The sequence below is a fragment of the Phaseolus vulgaris genome, chromosome 7 (assembly GCF_051622355.1).
Source record: "Phaseolus vulgaris cultivar YP4 chromosome 7, ASM5162235v1, whole genome shotgun sequence".
NCBI lineage: Eukaryota > Viridiplantae > Streptophyta > Magnoliopsida > Fabales > Fabaceae > Phaseolus > Phaseolus vulgaris.
This window is the reverse complement of record NC_143504.1, coordinates 9,746,713-9,763,916: the sequence shown is the minus strand read 5'-3', so window position 1 is coordinate 9,763,916 and position 17,204 is coordinate 9,746,713. Positions and strand designations below refer to the sequence as shown.

General features: G+C 33.2%; 1 protein-coding gene across 1 annotated transcript; it reads left to right on the top strand.

The window, feature by feature from the left end:
- Nucleotides 1-7,792: 7,792 nt before the first annotated feature.
- Nucleotides 7,793-8,853, top strand: LOC137829012 (uncharacterized). Its single transcript, XM_068635808.2, has 2 exons — nucleotides 7,793-8,433; nucleotides 8,544-8,853. The coding sequence occupies exons 1-2, from the start codon at nucleotides 7,793-7,795 to the stop codon at nucleotides 8,851-8,853; spliced, it is 951 nt and encodes a 316-aa protein (XP_068491909.2).
- Nucleotides 8,854-17,204: the final 8,351 nt, after the last annotated feature.

The following is a 17,204-nucleotide window of genomic DNA, read 5'->3' as shown; positions in this document are numbered from 1 at the left end:
CTTAAGCAAGCCAGCAGAGAGTGGTTTGCCAAACTGTCATCATTTTTGCTTTCTATGGGATATACACAATCTATGAATGATCATTCCTTGTTCATTAATTATTCTGAAGGATCTTTTACAACATTATTGGTGTATGTGGATGATATAATATTGGGAGAAAATGATAAAGAAGAGATTGCTCGAATTAAACATGCCTTGAATCAAACATTCAAGATTAAGGACCTTGGGGATTTAAGATATTTTCTTGGTCTAGAAGTAACAAGAAGCAAGAAAGGAATAATGGTGAATCAAAGGAAATATGCATTGGAATTGTTAACAAAATGCAGGTCTTTTAGCCTGCAAACCTGCACTCACTCCTATTGATAATCATGAAAAATTTTCTTTTACAGGAAGTGTTCCTTTCACAGATATTCAAGCCTACAAAAGTTTTGATTGGAGGCTTATGTATCTCACTAATACCCGACCTAACATAACATTTTCTGTGCAACAACTTTCTCAATTTCTTGTTAAGCCTACAATTGCTCACTATATTGCAGCGATTAGAATTCTCAAATATATTAAATGAGCTCCAAGTCTTGGTTTATTTTTCTCTTCCAACACTTATTCTCATCTCAAAGCCTTGTGTGATAGTGATTGGGGCACCTGCAGTGATTCAAGACAATCAGTGACTGTTTTTAGTGTGTATCTTGGGAATTCTCTCATATCCTGAAAATCAAAGAAGCAAAACACGATATCAAGAAGTTCTTGTGAAGCTGAATATAGGGCAATGACCACTGTTACATGTGAAATTCAATGGCTAACTTATCTTCTTCAAGATTTCAAAGTTCCTTTGAGGAACCATCTCTTTTATACTCTGACAATGACTCGACATGATACATTGCAGCAAATCCAGTGTTTCACGAGCGTACAAAACATATAGAAATAGATTGTCACGTTGTTAGAGAAAAATTAAAGAAGAGTCTCATCCATTTGCTTCCCATTTAATCTTTTAAGAGTATTTGTTCCAAGTTGGGACTCATCAATATTTGCTCCCCATCTTGTGGGGGATATTAAAGGATATGGATACCAGAGTTATAGAAAGATCTTAATATTAATTGTGTATTTTCTAATTATTAGTTGTTTCTCTTTATAGAGGTGAATAACCTTTATTTTGTTTTGTATGTTATGATTCTAGTATTTATTTGATTGATTATTTCTCTTTTTAGCTAGACCTAGAATGAGTGTATTACTTGTATATATTCAAACTATTTGTTTTAATCTCAACAGAATAATATTAGAGATATTCATTCTCATATCATTTGTCTTCCTTTTACTCTTTTGTTCATCTTTGTTCTATTTTATAATATGGTATCAGAGCTCTGATTAGAGCTCTGGTTGCTACATTTATCCATGGGTGAAATTGTTGATCCCTTACAAGATCTTTGTTATGTCTCTTTCTTCACATGTTGAGCCGGTTTCATGGGGTTGAGTTAGGCTTAAAGTCCACTTCTTAATATGGTATCAGAGCCATTCTATCCTAACGATTGTTTGGTGAGCTTATCAGGCCACCCGTTATCGGGCCGTTATCGGACCACTCATAATATGTTATCCCACGCACAAATTGTCATGGTCGGCGTGAGGGAGGTGTGTTGGGGATCCCACATCGACTAGAGATTAGAGTATTTCATTGTATATAAGTGGGTGCAAACCTCACCTCAGGAGTCAGTTTTATGGAGTTGAGTTAGGCTCCACTTCGTAATATGTTTCCAAGTACAGGGGTTGGAGAAGTCTGATAGAGGAAGGGAAAGACAATAAGGAATCTATATGGTGGAAAGATTTGAGGAAGGTCTGGAATTCAGAGGGTTGGGATCAGAATTTTGAAGATTCCATTAATTGGAAGGTGGGGTATGGAAAGGAAGTTTTGTTTTGGGAAGATAATTGGGTGGGGAGTGGGGCTTTGAAGAATGTCTTCCCGATGTTGTTTTCCCTGAGTCTGTCAAAAGATTTTGTGGTGGCAGCTTTCGGGGGATGGAATAATGGAAAGTGGGATTGAAATTTTTTTTGGAGAAGGAATATGTTTGAATGGGAGAAGCAAATAGTGGTTTTATTTTCTTAGGCAGTCTAAGGTGCGAGTTTTGACTTGGATAAGGAGGATAGGTCGGAGTGGAAGGAAGGGGAGAAGCTCGGGTATACGGTTAAATCGGCTTACCTCCGTCTAAGGGGGGACAGAGTTGGAGAGAATGGAACGGTGTATAAAAAGTTTTGGGTGAGTAAAGTTGTACCTACTGCACTAGTTATGGCTTGGAGGGTGTTGGAAAACAAGTTGGCCACTAAGGCTAACCTGGTTAGGCGCGAGATTACGGTTGCAAGTTCAATTTGCAGCCTGTGCGGGGTGGAGGAGGAGACTAGTTCCCATCTGTTCTTCGAGTGCAGATTTGCTTGGTTATTGTGGAACCATTGTTGTGTATAGCTGGGTGTGCAGGGTGTGTTTCATAATGTCTCATTGTTAAGTTATTCCCAGTTTAGGTTAAGTAGTGCACCGGTTTCGGTGGATGAGGTTTGGGGAGGGATTTGGATTGCAGTAGTTAATGAGGTCTGGAGGCATATGAATAGGGTTATCTTTAAAGGGAGAGTAGTAGATGTACTGGAGGCTTTCGCGTTGGTCCAACTAAAGACTTGGTCTTGGGTTTCATCCAAGTCACAATCTGTGTTTTTTTCCTTTTCTGATTGGTGCATAGATCCGATGGTTTGTATTAGGATGATCTTATGAGATGTTTACTTAGTATGTCAGGTGTCTTTCTCCGGGTTAAGTTATGAGTGTCTTGTATAGCCATACTTGGAAGTATGTCTACTGAGTGTGATTAAAGTTGTCATTATGTATAAGGGTTGAATCATCTCTAAATTAGTTCATATTTATTTATTTATTTATTATTGCAAATACAAAACTAAACTCATAACAGAGTTTGTTTGACTATTATTCTGTGGTGAAGTAGACAAAATTAGACAAAAATAAGTTCAGATAAAAAATATATATATATATAAAGAAGACCATTCGTCGTTCTAACTAGTTTACAATAAGTGGTTAGAAAGAAAAGTCTCAAAACACTATTATTATTGCAAACACAAAATTACACTCATAACAGGGTTTGTTTGACTATTATTCTGTGGTGAAGTAGAAAAAAATAAGTTCAGATATTAATGGAATTTGACTATTCTGTGGTGTAGTAGAAAAATAACTTGAGATATTAATAAAATAATTGACGGATGATATCAAATATCTACAACAAATGAATAAATTTTAATCATCATGATGTAAGGTAACTAAATTATTTAAATATTAATTTAAAAATTATTTATTAATAATAAAAACTATTTTACATATTAATACTTTTTAAATTTTTAAAATAATATTTAGTTTAATTAATACAGTAACTAATTATAATTATATTTTCTTATAATGATTGTTTTAACATGTCTATTCTTGAATATAAATTACTATTTTTGTAGAGTTAAAATTCAAAATGAATATTTGCAATATGTGTATATATATGATAATTGTTTATAATATAATCTATTTACATTTAAAAAGAATATAAAATATTATTTATTGAAAAATACACTAAAAAAATTATTAAATAGAAATTAGTTTTAAAGACTAAAATAATTGGTTACTATTTGAATAAATTATTAATATTTATAATAGTTTCTATTATTAATAAAAATTTATAAAATAATTTTTAATTAATTGATATTTAACTATTAGTTACCAAAGTTTTAGTTATTTACTATTTTGTATTCTAAATTAATCACTATTAATTTTTTAGAATATAAAATATTAATAGCTAATTTAGATACCAATTTAAAAATCATTTTATAAATTTTTATTAATAATAGAAATCACTTTAAATACAAATAATTTTTTAGTCTTTAAAATAGTATCTAATTTAGTCAATATAATGATTAATTATTTTTTTTCTCTAACTTTAATTATTATTTAATGATTTTCTTGTATTGATATCCGTCGATGAAGATGATAAGTGAGATGATATATTATCCTATTTTCATAACATTTTATCCAATAATTGTTTCTGTTCTAATGACCATGTAATTTTTATTTTGTGGGAATATCTAGGTTAAAAATAAATACGATATTATAAGATTTTTTATCCTTATTTAACCCATCTACAATTAAAATCTTGAAATAAAAAAATAAAAAAACTTACTTTTATGTCTCAGCGTTATCACACTCATTTCTCTTCCTTTCACCATCATTTATTTTCCTCTCAGGTATAGTTTTTTTTTTATCATTCAATGTCTTTAGCATTTTATATGTTTTTCTTATAATTGAATTCAACAATTGTGTAAATATTTTAATTCCTTTTATATTATATTACAGAGAATGCTGGACAAAAGGAAAATAATGTTGAAATGAACTTGATCCAAGTAATATATGTGAATCAATCACAATCTTACAAGAAAAAATAACTTTGTGCTAATTGAATGAAGAAATAGTTGTGCAAACTTTAGTGCTAATTACACAACTGAATTAGGTCAAGTTGACTAATTAAAGTTTTGAACTTATTTCATTCAAAACTACTTGACCTAATTAATATCAACCACATACTCATAGGCTAATAAAAAAATTATTATCTTCAATTCATTCATAACTTTTTTGTTAGGTTAGTTTATAGTTTTTCATGTAATTCAGTTGTGTAATTAGCCTACTCAATTATTTCATAACTTTTTCTTCAATGATTGTTAGGTTAATTTATAGGTTTTCATGTAATTTGATTCCTTTTGAATTATTTTAATCACTTTGTATAAAGAATTTATTGCTTATTATTATTTAAAATAGTTTTGGTATTATATTTTTTATAATTAAAAAACTAAAAATACAAATATACCTTCATTTGAGCATAATACATATATATAGGGTTAATTTGATTCATTATCTAGTGTACAAATAAACATTTTAATATAATTAAAGTATATCATTATCGTATTATCATATATATATACATATATATATATACATATATATATATACATATACATATATATACACATATATATATACATATATATATACATATATATATATACCACTAAATCCAAATAAATTAAAAAACATTGGAAATTTAATATTTAAGCTAAGCAAGGAGATATTTGATTATAAAAAACGTTGCTATTTATCAACTATTATAAGTTGTATAATCATCATGATATTTTTTAAAACTTTTACAATAATAAAGAATGGAATACCTGGGAACTAAAAATTCATACTAATATTTTAATGATGGCAAAAATGGATCATTCTAGTTCATTTTCACCCATCTGTAAAAAAATTATGTTATAGTAAGATAAGTTGAAATTTGAAGAATATGAAATGATTGACAGTTAAAAATATTGGTAGTTAAAATTTAAAAATTATTTTATAAATTTTATTAATAATTTAACATATTTTAAATATAATATTTTTTTTAGTTTTAAAAATAATATATAATTTAATTAATATAGTAAGTCATTAATTTTTGTTTTTAAATTTGATTTACATTTTATGATTTTTTTAATAAAGCCGACAAGCTGATTTTAAATTTTTTTTAAAAAAAATTGCATTTTTAATTTATTTTCATATATTTTAAAAGCATATTTAATATATAAATATTTTTTAAATCCATCAAATTTATAAAAAAAAAATCGATAAACTAGCTCACAGATCAAGATTCACTTTCTCACCCCTACCATATTTTTTATAAATTTGATGGATATAAACTTTTTGTTTTATCTTCATCTTCAATCTAATAACAAATATACATAATCCATTCATGCTCACCTAAATATTTACTAGATATTTTTTTTACAAAAAATAAATATCAAAATAAAATAAACAAGATCTAATAAAAAAAGGTCTATCATTAAAAAAACACAAATTTTTAAATGCATAACAAAAAAAATTATAATTATAATTTTTTAAAATAAAACTAAATAAATTAAGAATATCGTACTAATTTAAAATGATATCTGAGTATAGAACGGTATATATATATATATATATATATATATATATATATATTATTCGAATTAAAAAATTAAATATTATTCATAATTATATTGAATGAATCTAAATATTTCTTTCCTGTATCGGAAAAACATTATAAATGTATTTGTGATCCCTATATAAAGTAGAGTAATAATAATAAAAATAAATGGATTGAATAAATTTTATTTCTTAAAGAGTTTTCAACTCATTTAATATAAATATAAGTCAATTCATCATTTTTTACAAGTGATTTCTATAAATAGATATCTAATTTATTCATAAAATAATATTTTAAACAATTATATTTTTAAAACAAATTTGAATAATAAACTTTGTAAGAAAATTTTAAAATAAATTTGATATAAAAAAACTACATTTTTTAAATTAATTATGAAGAAATTAAATATTGTACTGGTAGGCCGAGAACAACATGCTGAGTAACCAAAGGGTGATAAGGCTAAAACCGAGAGGTTTAGGCCGAGAACAACATGCTGAGTAACCAAGAGGTGATAAGGCTAAAACTGAGAGGTTTAGACCGAGAGCGGAAAAGATGTGCATAAAAGAATAAAATAAAATATAAATATTATTATAAAAATGAAACCCAATTAAGTTAAAAACCTGCATGAGGGGTGTGTAAATAATAAAAAGGTGTAGAAAGAAAGTCCAAAAGAAAAGGGGAAAGCCCATTAAGGAAACTCTATAAATAGGAGTTCAGAGTAAGAAAAAGGTAAGAGTGAATATTGTCTGATGATATTTGAAATTATTTCTGACTTTGACATCGGAGCGCCTTGCAGGTACCACCCCCAACCTGGAGAAGCCGAGAGCACTTGCTGAGGGAGAAGCCGAGAACACCTGCTGAGGGAGAAGCCGAGAGCACCTAACCAGGAAGAGTTCAAAACATGAGCCCAAGAAGAAATTAAGAGAATCCGGCCCAAGAGTAGAATATTTGTGTAAAGTCTAGTCTTGTCAACCTAGTTTCAGTATTCTGGGTCCTTGTTGTAAGAACATTTTGGCGCCCACCGTGGGGCTGAGAGATAGCTGAAAAAAGGTTGGAGACAAGATGAGTCAAAGAGAGGAACAAGGTGGAGAGCATGCAGATAATATTAATATACCAATGGCAATGTTGGTACAACTGCAAAAAGAATTTGAGACACTAAAAAAGAATAATGAAGAAGAGTTGAGTATGTTGAGAGCGGAAAACGCACATATGAGGAGAAAGTTACAAGAGGAAACAGTTTTGAATTCATCCTTCGAAACTGATCAGCCTAGGGTACAAATGAATGAAAGGCTATATCACAACGAAAGTTCCCAAACCAAGAGAAGATTGCTTGAAAACTCTGGGGCTTTTGCAGGGATATCCTCCAGAAAACATCCGTTCTATGATGATATACTTGATACTCCGTTACCTGACAATTGGAAAATTTGACCATTGACAAATATGATGGAAGTACGGACCCTGATGAACATATTGCAATATATACTACTCAAATCAGCTTGTATACATGGAATGATGCTGTTATGTGCAGAGTATTCCCTACAACCCTGAAAGGAGCAGCGTTAAGTTGGTTCACACGCCTCCCACCTTTGAGTATAGATTGTTTTGATACGTTGGTGGAAAAATTCGGCGCTCAGTTTGCAACCAGTCGCCCTCATCATTTAACGTCGATTGCCTTAGTAAACATAAGACAAGAGAAGGGAGAGTCGTTAAGAATGTTCATGGAACGCTTTGGAAAGGTTGCCCTGGGAATTTGAAATCTCAGCCCAGAGGTCACCATGCATCACATGATAACAGCACTAAAACTGGGACCATTTGCCGATAGCCTTTGTAAAAAACCCGCGATCAATCTCGATGAACTAAGGCAACGGGCATCAAAATTTATGCAGATGGAGGAATTGAGGGAGTTTCGAAACCAAGTGAGGGTTGATGTAGGTGAGAAGATGGTGATAGAAAGAGAAAATATACCTGTGGCAAGAAGAGTCCGAGAAGAGTTTAAGAGTCGAAAATTCCAACAATACACGCCTTTAAATACAAATAGAACAAGAGTTTTACAGGAAGCCATGGTAGCAGCAATAATACCACCACCGAGAAAAGCAAGAACACCGGAGAGAGCAGATCGCACCAAACATTGTGAATATCATAAAAATCATGGCCATCATACAGAAGAAGTGATTCATGCGGGGCAGTTAAAACGTTTTATCCGAGGTGGAAATACAAGAGTATGGTTGAGCCCTGAGAGAGGAGTGAGAGGGGAAGAGATAGGAGAAAGAAGGGTGGAAAGGTTTGAAAGAAGAGAGAATAAGCGAGTAGAAAAAAGAGATGATAGAAGGGTCGGAAGACTAGAGGAAAGAAGTGGTAGAGTTTATCAAAACACACAGTCAGTAGAAGAAGTAAGGAGCGAAGTTTGGGAAGGCCGGTTAGGGGGTTTATAAATACAATCTCAGGTGGTTTCTCTGGAAAGGAATCTTTGTCAGCAAGAAAACAACATTGGAGGAATATCAGAACTGTTAATCATGTTTTTAAAAGAAGAACTTTACCGCCGATGCTCTTCACAGACGAAGACTTTCAAGAAATTGATCCAGATCATGATGACCCTATGGTGATAACGGTGGAAATAGTCGAATACGCTGTCATGAAAACCTTGGTTGATCAAGGCAGCTCAGTTGATATCTTGTTTTGGGATACGTTCAAGAGGTTACATTTGAGAGAAGAAGACATAGTGTCTTTCCGAGAACAAATCATTGGCTTCTCGGGTGAAAGAGTTAGTACCAAAGGGTATGTTGATCTAATAACAACATTTGGAAGAGGCAGCAAAATTAAAAAAATTAAAATCTGATATCTGGTAGTGGATGCATCCACGTCGTACAACGTGTTGTTAGGACGGTCTTCTTTAAACAAGTTAGGGGCAATCGTATCAACACCACACTTGGCCATGAAATTCCCGACAGAAAAGGGGGAGATAGCAACACTTTATGTCAATCAAAAAGACACTCAAGAATGTTATGCGGCAGGTTTAAAAATGAATTTGAAGATGGATAGAGGTATTGAAAAAATGGTAGCTATGGCAGATTTGGATCCTAGATTAAATGAGGAAAGGTTGGAGCCGAAAGAAGAAACAACCGCGGTGGTGTTAGGCCAAGACGACAAGCAATGCACTTACATAAGTGGAAGTATGCCTGATGAATTACTGAGCAAACTCATCACATTGTTGCGTAACAATAAGGATTTGTTTGTTTGGCAACCGTCTGATATTCCTGGGATTGATCCAGAAGTAATGTGTCACAAATTGTCTGTTTGCCGAGAAGCAAGGTCGGTATCTCAAAAGCGAAGAAAGTTAGGGGAAGAGAGACGAAAGGCAACAATTGAGGAAACCGAAAAGTTAATACAAGCTGGTTTTATCCGAGAAGCTAAGTATACTACATGGCTGTCTAATGTCGTACTTGTCAAGAAACCGAATGGAAAATGGAGAATGTGTACAGACTACACAGACTTGAACAAAGCATGCCCAAAAGACACATATCCATTGCCCAACATAGACCGATTAGTTGATGGGGCGTCTGGCCAAGCGATGATGAGTTTTCTTGATGCTTATTCGGGGTATAATCAAATACAGATGTATGAACCTGATATCCCGAAAACGGCTTTCACCACTGATGTTGCAAATTATTGCTATAAAGTCATGCCTTTCGGTTTGAAAAATGCTGGAGCAACATATCAAAGATTGATGGACAAAGTGTTTAAAGAACAGATTGGAAAAAACTTGGAAGTTTACGTTGATGACATGGTTGTTAAATCCAGTGAAATATAGAAATATTTGCACGATCTTGAAGAAGTGTTTGCACAAATAAGAAAGTACAACATTCGTCTCAATCCAGAAAAGTGCGTTTTCGGCGTAAGAGGAGGAAAATTCTTGGGATTCATGTTAACAAACAGAGGAACTGAAGCAAATCCTGATAAATGTGAGGCAATAATGCAGATGGGAAGACCGAAAAACCTAAAAGAAGTACAACGGCTGGTAGGAAAACTGAACTCATTATCAAGATTTCTACCAGTATTAGCCGAAAAAACCAAACCGATAGTAAACTTGCTGAAAAAATCTGAAACCTTTGTGTGGAGCGAACCATGTGAGCAAGCTTTATCTCAACTCAAAAGTATGGTGGCCGAACCCCCAATCTTAGTGAAACCTGTGCCAACCCAACCCATCATAGTTTACCTAGCAACTTCAAATGAAGCCATAGGAGCTGCCTTGATCCAAGAAAACCCAGAGCAAAAACCAATATATTTTGTAAGTAGATCCCTTCAACCTGCCGAAACCAGATATCCCAAGGTTGAAAAAATTGCCTTAACACTGGTGTATGCTGCGAGGCGTCTTCGACCATATTTTCAGAATCATCAGATAATTGTGAGAACAGATTATCCAATATCTAAAATTTTGAAAAAACCAGAACTTGCAGGTCGAATGGTGACATGGTCGATGGAGCTTTCAGAATATGGAATCAAGTATGAACCAAGAGGACCAATTAAAGCCCAATCCCTTGCAGATTTTATTATTCAGATGCCGACAACAACACAACAGAACCAGTGGACCTTGTATGTAGATGGCGCGTCAAGCAAAAGAGGAAGCGGAGCAGGAATAGTACTTGAAGGACTAGATAACTTCCAAGTGGAGATGGCGCTAAGATTCGAGTTCAAAACATCCAACAACCAGGCCGAGTATGAAGCTCTTGTTGCAGGGTTATTATTGGCTAGAGACATGGGAGTTGAAAATGTCGTTTGCAAAACTGACTCACAGCTGTCGGTAGGACAGGTGCACGGGGAGTATCAGATTTGGGAATCAAGTCCACAACCACTTCAGTTGAACATCCGCAAACGAATGGACAGGCTGAAGCTGCAAACAAAGTTATTCTTGGACAATTAAAAAAGAGGTTGGGGAGTGCTAAAGGTTTGTGGGCCGAGAAGTTACCAGAGATATTATGGGCGTATCGATGCACACCACAAACGTCAACTGGTGAAACACCATTTAATCTCACTTATGGAACAGATGCAATGTTACCAGTAGAAGTTAACGAACCAACGTTAAGAAGACAAATGGAAGATTGGAATATCAACAATGAATGTTTGAGGACTGATCTCGATCTTATTGAAGAACTTAGAGAAATAGCAAAAATAAAAGAAACAGCAGTATAGCGAAGGGCGATGAAGAAATTTAATGCAAAGGTAAAATTTAGAGATTTTAAAGAAGGTGATTTGGTATGGAGAATGTGAACTGAAGCTCGAAAGGATCCACGACATGGAAAGCTGGCATCCAACTGGGAAGGTCCTTTCAGGGTGTTAGAAAACTTGCAAAATGGAGCCTATAGATTAGAAACTTTGGAAGAGAAAGTGATACCGAGAACGTGGAATGCGAGTCATCTAAAGTTCTATTTCAGTTAAAATAGATGTAAAAAGAAGACTTTTGTGTACATACTTATCATATAATGAAGAAGCATTCCCAAATAACAATTCATCTTGTTAACTTTCATTCTTTTTTATTTTCGATCTTGGATGTTTTCACTTCAGGTGAAATCCCTCCCGAAAACATATTTACATAATTCTTTTGGGCTTGGATGCTTTCACTTCAGGTGAAATCCCTCCCGAAAACATACATAATTCTTTTGGGCTTGGATGCTTTCACTTCAGGTGAAATCCCTCCCGAAAAAATATTCACATAACTCTTGGGCTTGGATGCTTTCACTTCAGGTGAAATCCCTCCCAAATAAACATATAAATATACTTCTTTCGGTCTTGAAAGCTTTCAAATCAGATGAAATCCCTCCCGTCAGAATGTTCCCTTATAACTTTCAATCTTAGACGCTTTCATCTCAAATAAAAACCGAAAGGTCAAAATCAACAGATGCACGATTTTTATACCTTAAAAACCGCCAGGTCCAAAGTAATAAGTTTACAATTCAAAAAAAAAAAAAAACCGAAAGCCAGTCATACATCCAAAAACAGTATGTTAAACCAACAACTGCATATTCCAAATCAGTCACGTATCAATTGCATAAATCACCCTCAACAAGTGAAAAGTTCAGGCTTCGTAACTTTATACTTAAATAACTTAAATCAATATCATTTTACAATAACAGTATTGATCTCATCTTTATCAAAGAAGAAAAACATAACTTGAATTTATACTAGATAGCAAAAAATAAATTCAAAGATAAAAACTGCTTTTGTTAGATAAAACCGAAAACAAATAACCCAATGCGCTAGTCATATGATGTTATACTTTTTAAATCCCAATCGAAAGAACCCAGTACCAATTTTATTAATAAAAGAATGTTTTAAGAAATTCAAAATAAGTAACCAGAAGGTCAGCATTCGGTTAACACCGAGAGGTCTTTAATAATATTCGCTTATAATAAAAAATATCACGTTTGAAAAACCGAAAGTTCTAGGTTACAACATAGTCAATATTTTCATGCTCTAGAAACGGAATGTTATGCTTAATCTAGTTTTTATGATCATTAAAACCGAGAGATGAGTTCAAACATTTCTTTTATGAAATATAATAAAGAACTCTTTTAACCGAATATTAAAACCAAAAGATGAATACAAGGCCAACAATTATAATCAATGATTGTGATAAAAACTAATTATAACTGACAACTTTTGAAACCTAAAAAATTCTTAAGTTATCAAGATGAAGAAAACCGAAAGCTAACAATTCTTACTATGATTATAACCGAAAGAAAATTTTGACCGAACAAGATAATTTGAAGAATAAAATCATGATGTTAACCCCAAAAGCTCATAATATTTATATTAAGAAGTTCCAAAAAAAGGAATTACATCACGAATGCAAACATTAAACATCCCAGCATTCCAAAACAATTGTTCTTCTCAGCAAGTAATCGAGAGTTAACCGAGAAGCTATAAACAGATAAAAACCCATATCCACCTAATTCTCGATGTTAATATCTTCAGCATCATTATCCGGAATCTAATTAGCAGGAATTAATTCACCATTATAAAAATCCTTCTTAACATCAAAGTTACCTTCATCAATAGGAATCTTATAAAAATATTTTGCTTGTTGAAGAGCCTTCTCAAAGCCAAGCTTGTGTTGTTCAAATATAAAACTTTCGGCTTCAAAAACATTAGTCCTCAACTGATTTATCTCCTCATCCATAAGTTTGATGGTGTTTTTGTCAGATTCATTCGTAGAAGATAACGCCGATACCTTTTCGTTCAAAAGTTGATTTTCTTTAAACAGTTGAGCATTCTCTTTACTAGACTTCAAGTTTTCACTCTTCAAATCAAAAATTTCCTTTCCAAAACCTTCTATTTCAACTTCTTGTTCCTTTTTCTCCTTTTTCATCTCTTCTAACTGCGAAGATAAAGAGCTCATTCTTTCCTTATACTCAGCAAGATCATTCTTCAATTTTTCAAACTCAGATAAAGACACACAGTTCCCATTCTTCTCTTTCATCATTTTTCCAATCAAAAGATTTCTACTCGACAATTCAATAACAGAATCCGCCAATGAAGCAGCATCCATATTTTTCAGCTTGTTGTAAGATGATTCGCTAAAAGACGTTTGAACAAACTTTGCATATTTAGTTGTAGCACTAAATATCGTTTCAGAAAGAGGTTCAGATGAAACATTTTCACCATGGCGATGGCGCCGAGAAGACGAATGCGACCTCTTGCTACTCCTATCTCGTTTCTTTGATTTCTTCGAATGACCGGCAACATCAACATTACTTGTCAGTTCAACCACATCAACATTGGCAACAGGTTCCACGATTTCTACTTCCACCACAGGATTCACCACATTCTCACGTCGGGGAGTTACATCACCCACTTTGTTCAGCAATTTCGAAAAATAAGATCGAGCTTTCGGATTAGTGCTTGCCATCAGAGCTGAAAATCAGTAAAAAAATTAGCAAAGTTAAAAAACTCATCCTAAAAAGCAAGAAAATGTGGAACAACCACGTACCAATAAGATCTTCTCGAGGACTTGATGAAGTATACAACTGTAGCAAGGCACGAGTGGGAACTTGGTACGAGAGGCGACTAAAAACTTCAATAACATGACGATCGGCCACACCCATCGAATGAAAAGATATCGAGTTAAACTTCACGGGATCTCTCGTCCAATACAGAGGAAATTTTGAGAATCTCCATTAAAGAAGTACTCTCTTCCTATTGGCTCTATTAGAATTTTGAAAAAACTTCCCTTAAAATCCTTGTATGACGACGTAAAGGGCTTAAGAAAACACACATTGGATTTGCTAATAAGGGATAGCCACCCCGGCCGTTTACCAGGCCGAGAACTATAATAGTACAGAAAAGCATAGGGACTAGGAGAAAGTGATAATAATTTACACAAAATACTAAACGCTTGCATCGCAGCCCAACCATTAGGATGAAGCTGAGTAGGAGCAACATTAAGAAAATTAAGAACGCCCATTTGAAAATTGTTCAAAGGCAATCGAATATGAAGATCTCTGAAAAAGCAAGCATAAAAATAAAAAAATTCATAGCTATCACCTTCTCGGCCATGGCACACATTATCAACATCTCCAACACGCTGAAATGAAATGATATCATTTTCAATATCAGAGTAATAAATTTGAGAATGGGAAAGAAAACTATGAAGTTCGCTAACAGAACGATACTTCGAGAAAAACTCTCGGACTTTAGAATTAACCCACTGATAACCTGGACGAAGATTTTTCTGAGGCTTAATAATTTCAAATTCTTGAGGAGCATCAACAGTAGCAGCTCCATTTGAATCATTCATACAAGATGGAGTAGCAGATGAAGACTTCGAATCAGGATGAACTTCTTCTCGAACCACTCGGCCAGTTGATTCACCACCCGCGCTTGAACATTCATCAGTAGCAGAAGAACTTGAAAGAGACATTACCTTCGCAAGAACTGAATGAAGATCGACAATAAACTTCCTTCTCAACAGCAACAAAGCTCACACGAAATCATAAAAGATCGAATGACAAACCTATTTATAACCCAGCGTAAACCCTAGAATTCGAAACGTTGCAAACAATATGAAACCATTCAAAAATATATTATCTAACGGTCAAAATAGCAAGTTCACGTCAAGTCATTTAAACTCATCAAAATAAAGCACGAAAACCAAAGCGTTTCATATCAAATCAAATCAAATGTCAAAATTATTATATTATATTAAGACACAAATATTTTTGTTTAAACTTAAATAAAATATTTATGTCTCGGGGGCTAGTGTACTGGTAGGCCGAGAACAACATGCTGAGTAACCAAAGGGTGATAAGGCTAAAACCGAGAGGTTTAGGCCGAGAACAACATGTTGAGTAACCAAGAGGTGATAAGGCTAAAACCGAGAGGTTTAGACCGAGAGCGGAAAAGATGTGCATAAAAGAATAAAATAAAATATAAATATTATTATAAAAATGAAACCCAATTAAGTTAAAAACCTGCATGAGGGGTGTGTAAATAATAAAAAGGTGTAGAAAGAAAGTCCAAAAGAAAAGGGGAAAGCCCATTAAGAAAACTCTATAAATAGGAGTTCAGAGTAAGAAAAAGGTAAGAGTGAATATTGTCTGATGATATTTGAAATTATTTCTGACTTTGGCATCAGAGCGCCTTGCAGGTACCACCCCCAACCTGTGTGAGGGAGAAGCCGAGAGCACCTAACCAGGAAGAGTTCAAAACATGAGCCCAAGAAGAAATTAAGAGAATCCGGCCCAAGAGTAGAATATTTGTGTAAAGTCTAGTCTCGTCAACCTAGTTTCAGTATTCTGGGTCCTTGTTGTAAGAACAAATATTAATAAAAGCATCTATTGAATTTTAATAAATATTAAATAGTTTATAAGTTATTTATGAAATTAAAAAATTTAATTTAGCTTAGTTTTATTTTTGAATAGATTAATTCAATGTAATGGGTTCTAGATAGACGTACACAATAATTGTTATTGTGAAAGTAAAAGAAAAAGACAAGGATTATCACGTGCTTGGTGTGGAGGAAAGTTTGTGACAATAACGGTCAAAACGTGTGTTTGAAATATTAATAGAAAAATTCATTGGTTTGGTGTCCCACAGTGTCGGAAAGTACAGTGTGTCTTATGTGACCCTTAACTCTCCATTCTTAAAGTCACAATAATCAACTTATGTAATTACCGCTACAACAAAATCCATAAAGTTACGTACTTCTTAAAAAAAACATGTACTATTTTGTAAAGTTATGACTCTGATGATCCAGAATTTATCTGTCATGGAAGATTACAAAATTAAAATTATTTTTTTAAATCCGCAACCATTATCTCAAAATTCTTTTCAAATTAATAAATACGTTAATTTCATAAAAAAATATATTTATAATAACATCACCCATACATCCTATAGTTTCACGTTAGTCAAATCGAAATAAAAAATAATTTAAATACATGTTTATGAAGAATTCAACTTTGTAAAAACACCTTATAATGGTTTACATTCACTTATATATTATGAAATATTTGTATTTTAATATCTCTAGTCGATGTAGGATTTCCAACATCATATTAAGAAGTGAACTTTAAGTATAACTCAACCTTATAAAATCGATTCAGAAGTTGAGATTTGCACTCACTTATATACTATGAAATATTTTTATCTTTAGTTCATGTGAGATCTCAACATCTTCCTCTTTCCTCTGGGTCGCCTTTCAAGGACAAAATTGAGACGAAGTTTCAATTTCCAAAGTGGACAATACCTCAAATGTAGTAATTGACCCTGACGATACTATTTCAACAAACTTGAAGTCGAAACATTGGTACTGTACCATCACAAGATTGCTAGGAATTAGCCCGAGTAGACCGACCCATCAGGTAGCTCGGTGAGGCCAACCGAGCAAGCCCAAAACACGGTAAGGTGGGCATAAAACCCAATTCATTGATCTTGTTAAAATAATATCAAGAGTGAGCAATTTCACAACATAGTTAATGCGCTTTTAATTCCCAAAATTCCGGCCTCCTTAAATGCTATACGTAATGTCCCCGATTAAGTCACATAAATGATTTAATTTACCTGCACAATATCTTTTATTACGCTACAAACATACTCCATGATATTCAAATTCTATGAAAAGATATCATAAATTGTCGTTTTAATACCTGGAGAAACCATGGTTAAAGATCTAAGTCCATGAAAGCTTATAAA

What these genes read in the sequence shown, in the direction of transcription:
- LOC137829012 (XM_068635808.2), top strand. Translation starts at nt 7,793, where the DNA reads ATGCATCACATGATAACAGCACTAAAACTGGGACCATTTGCCGATAGC. An exon ending in AGCGAAGTTTGGGAAGGCCG is followed by an intron (nt 8,434 to 8,543) that starts GTTAGGGGGTTT and finishes TGTTTTTAAAAG; the next exon opens with AAGAACTTTACCGCCGATGC.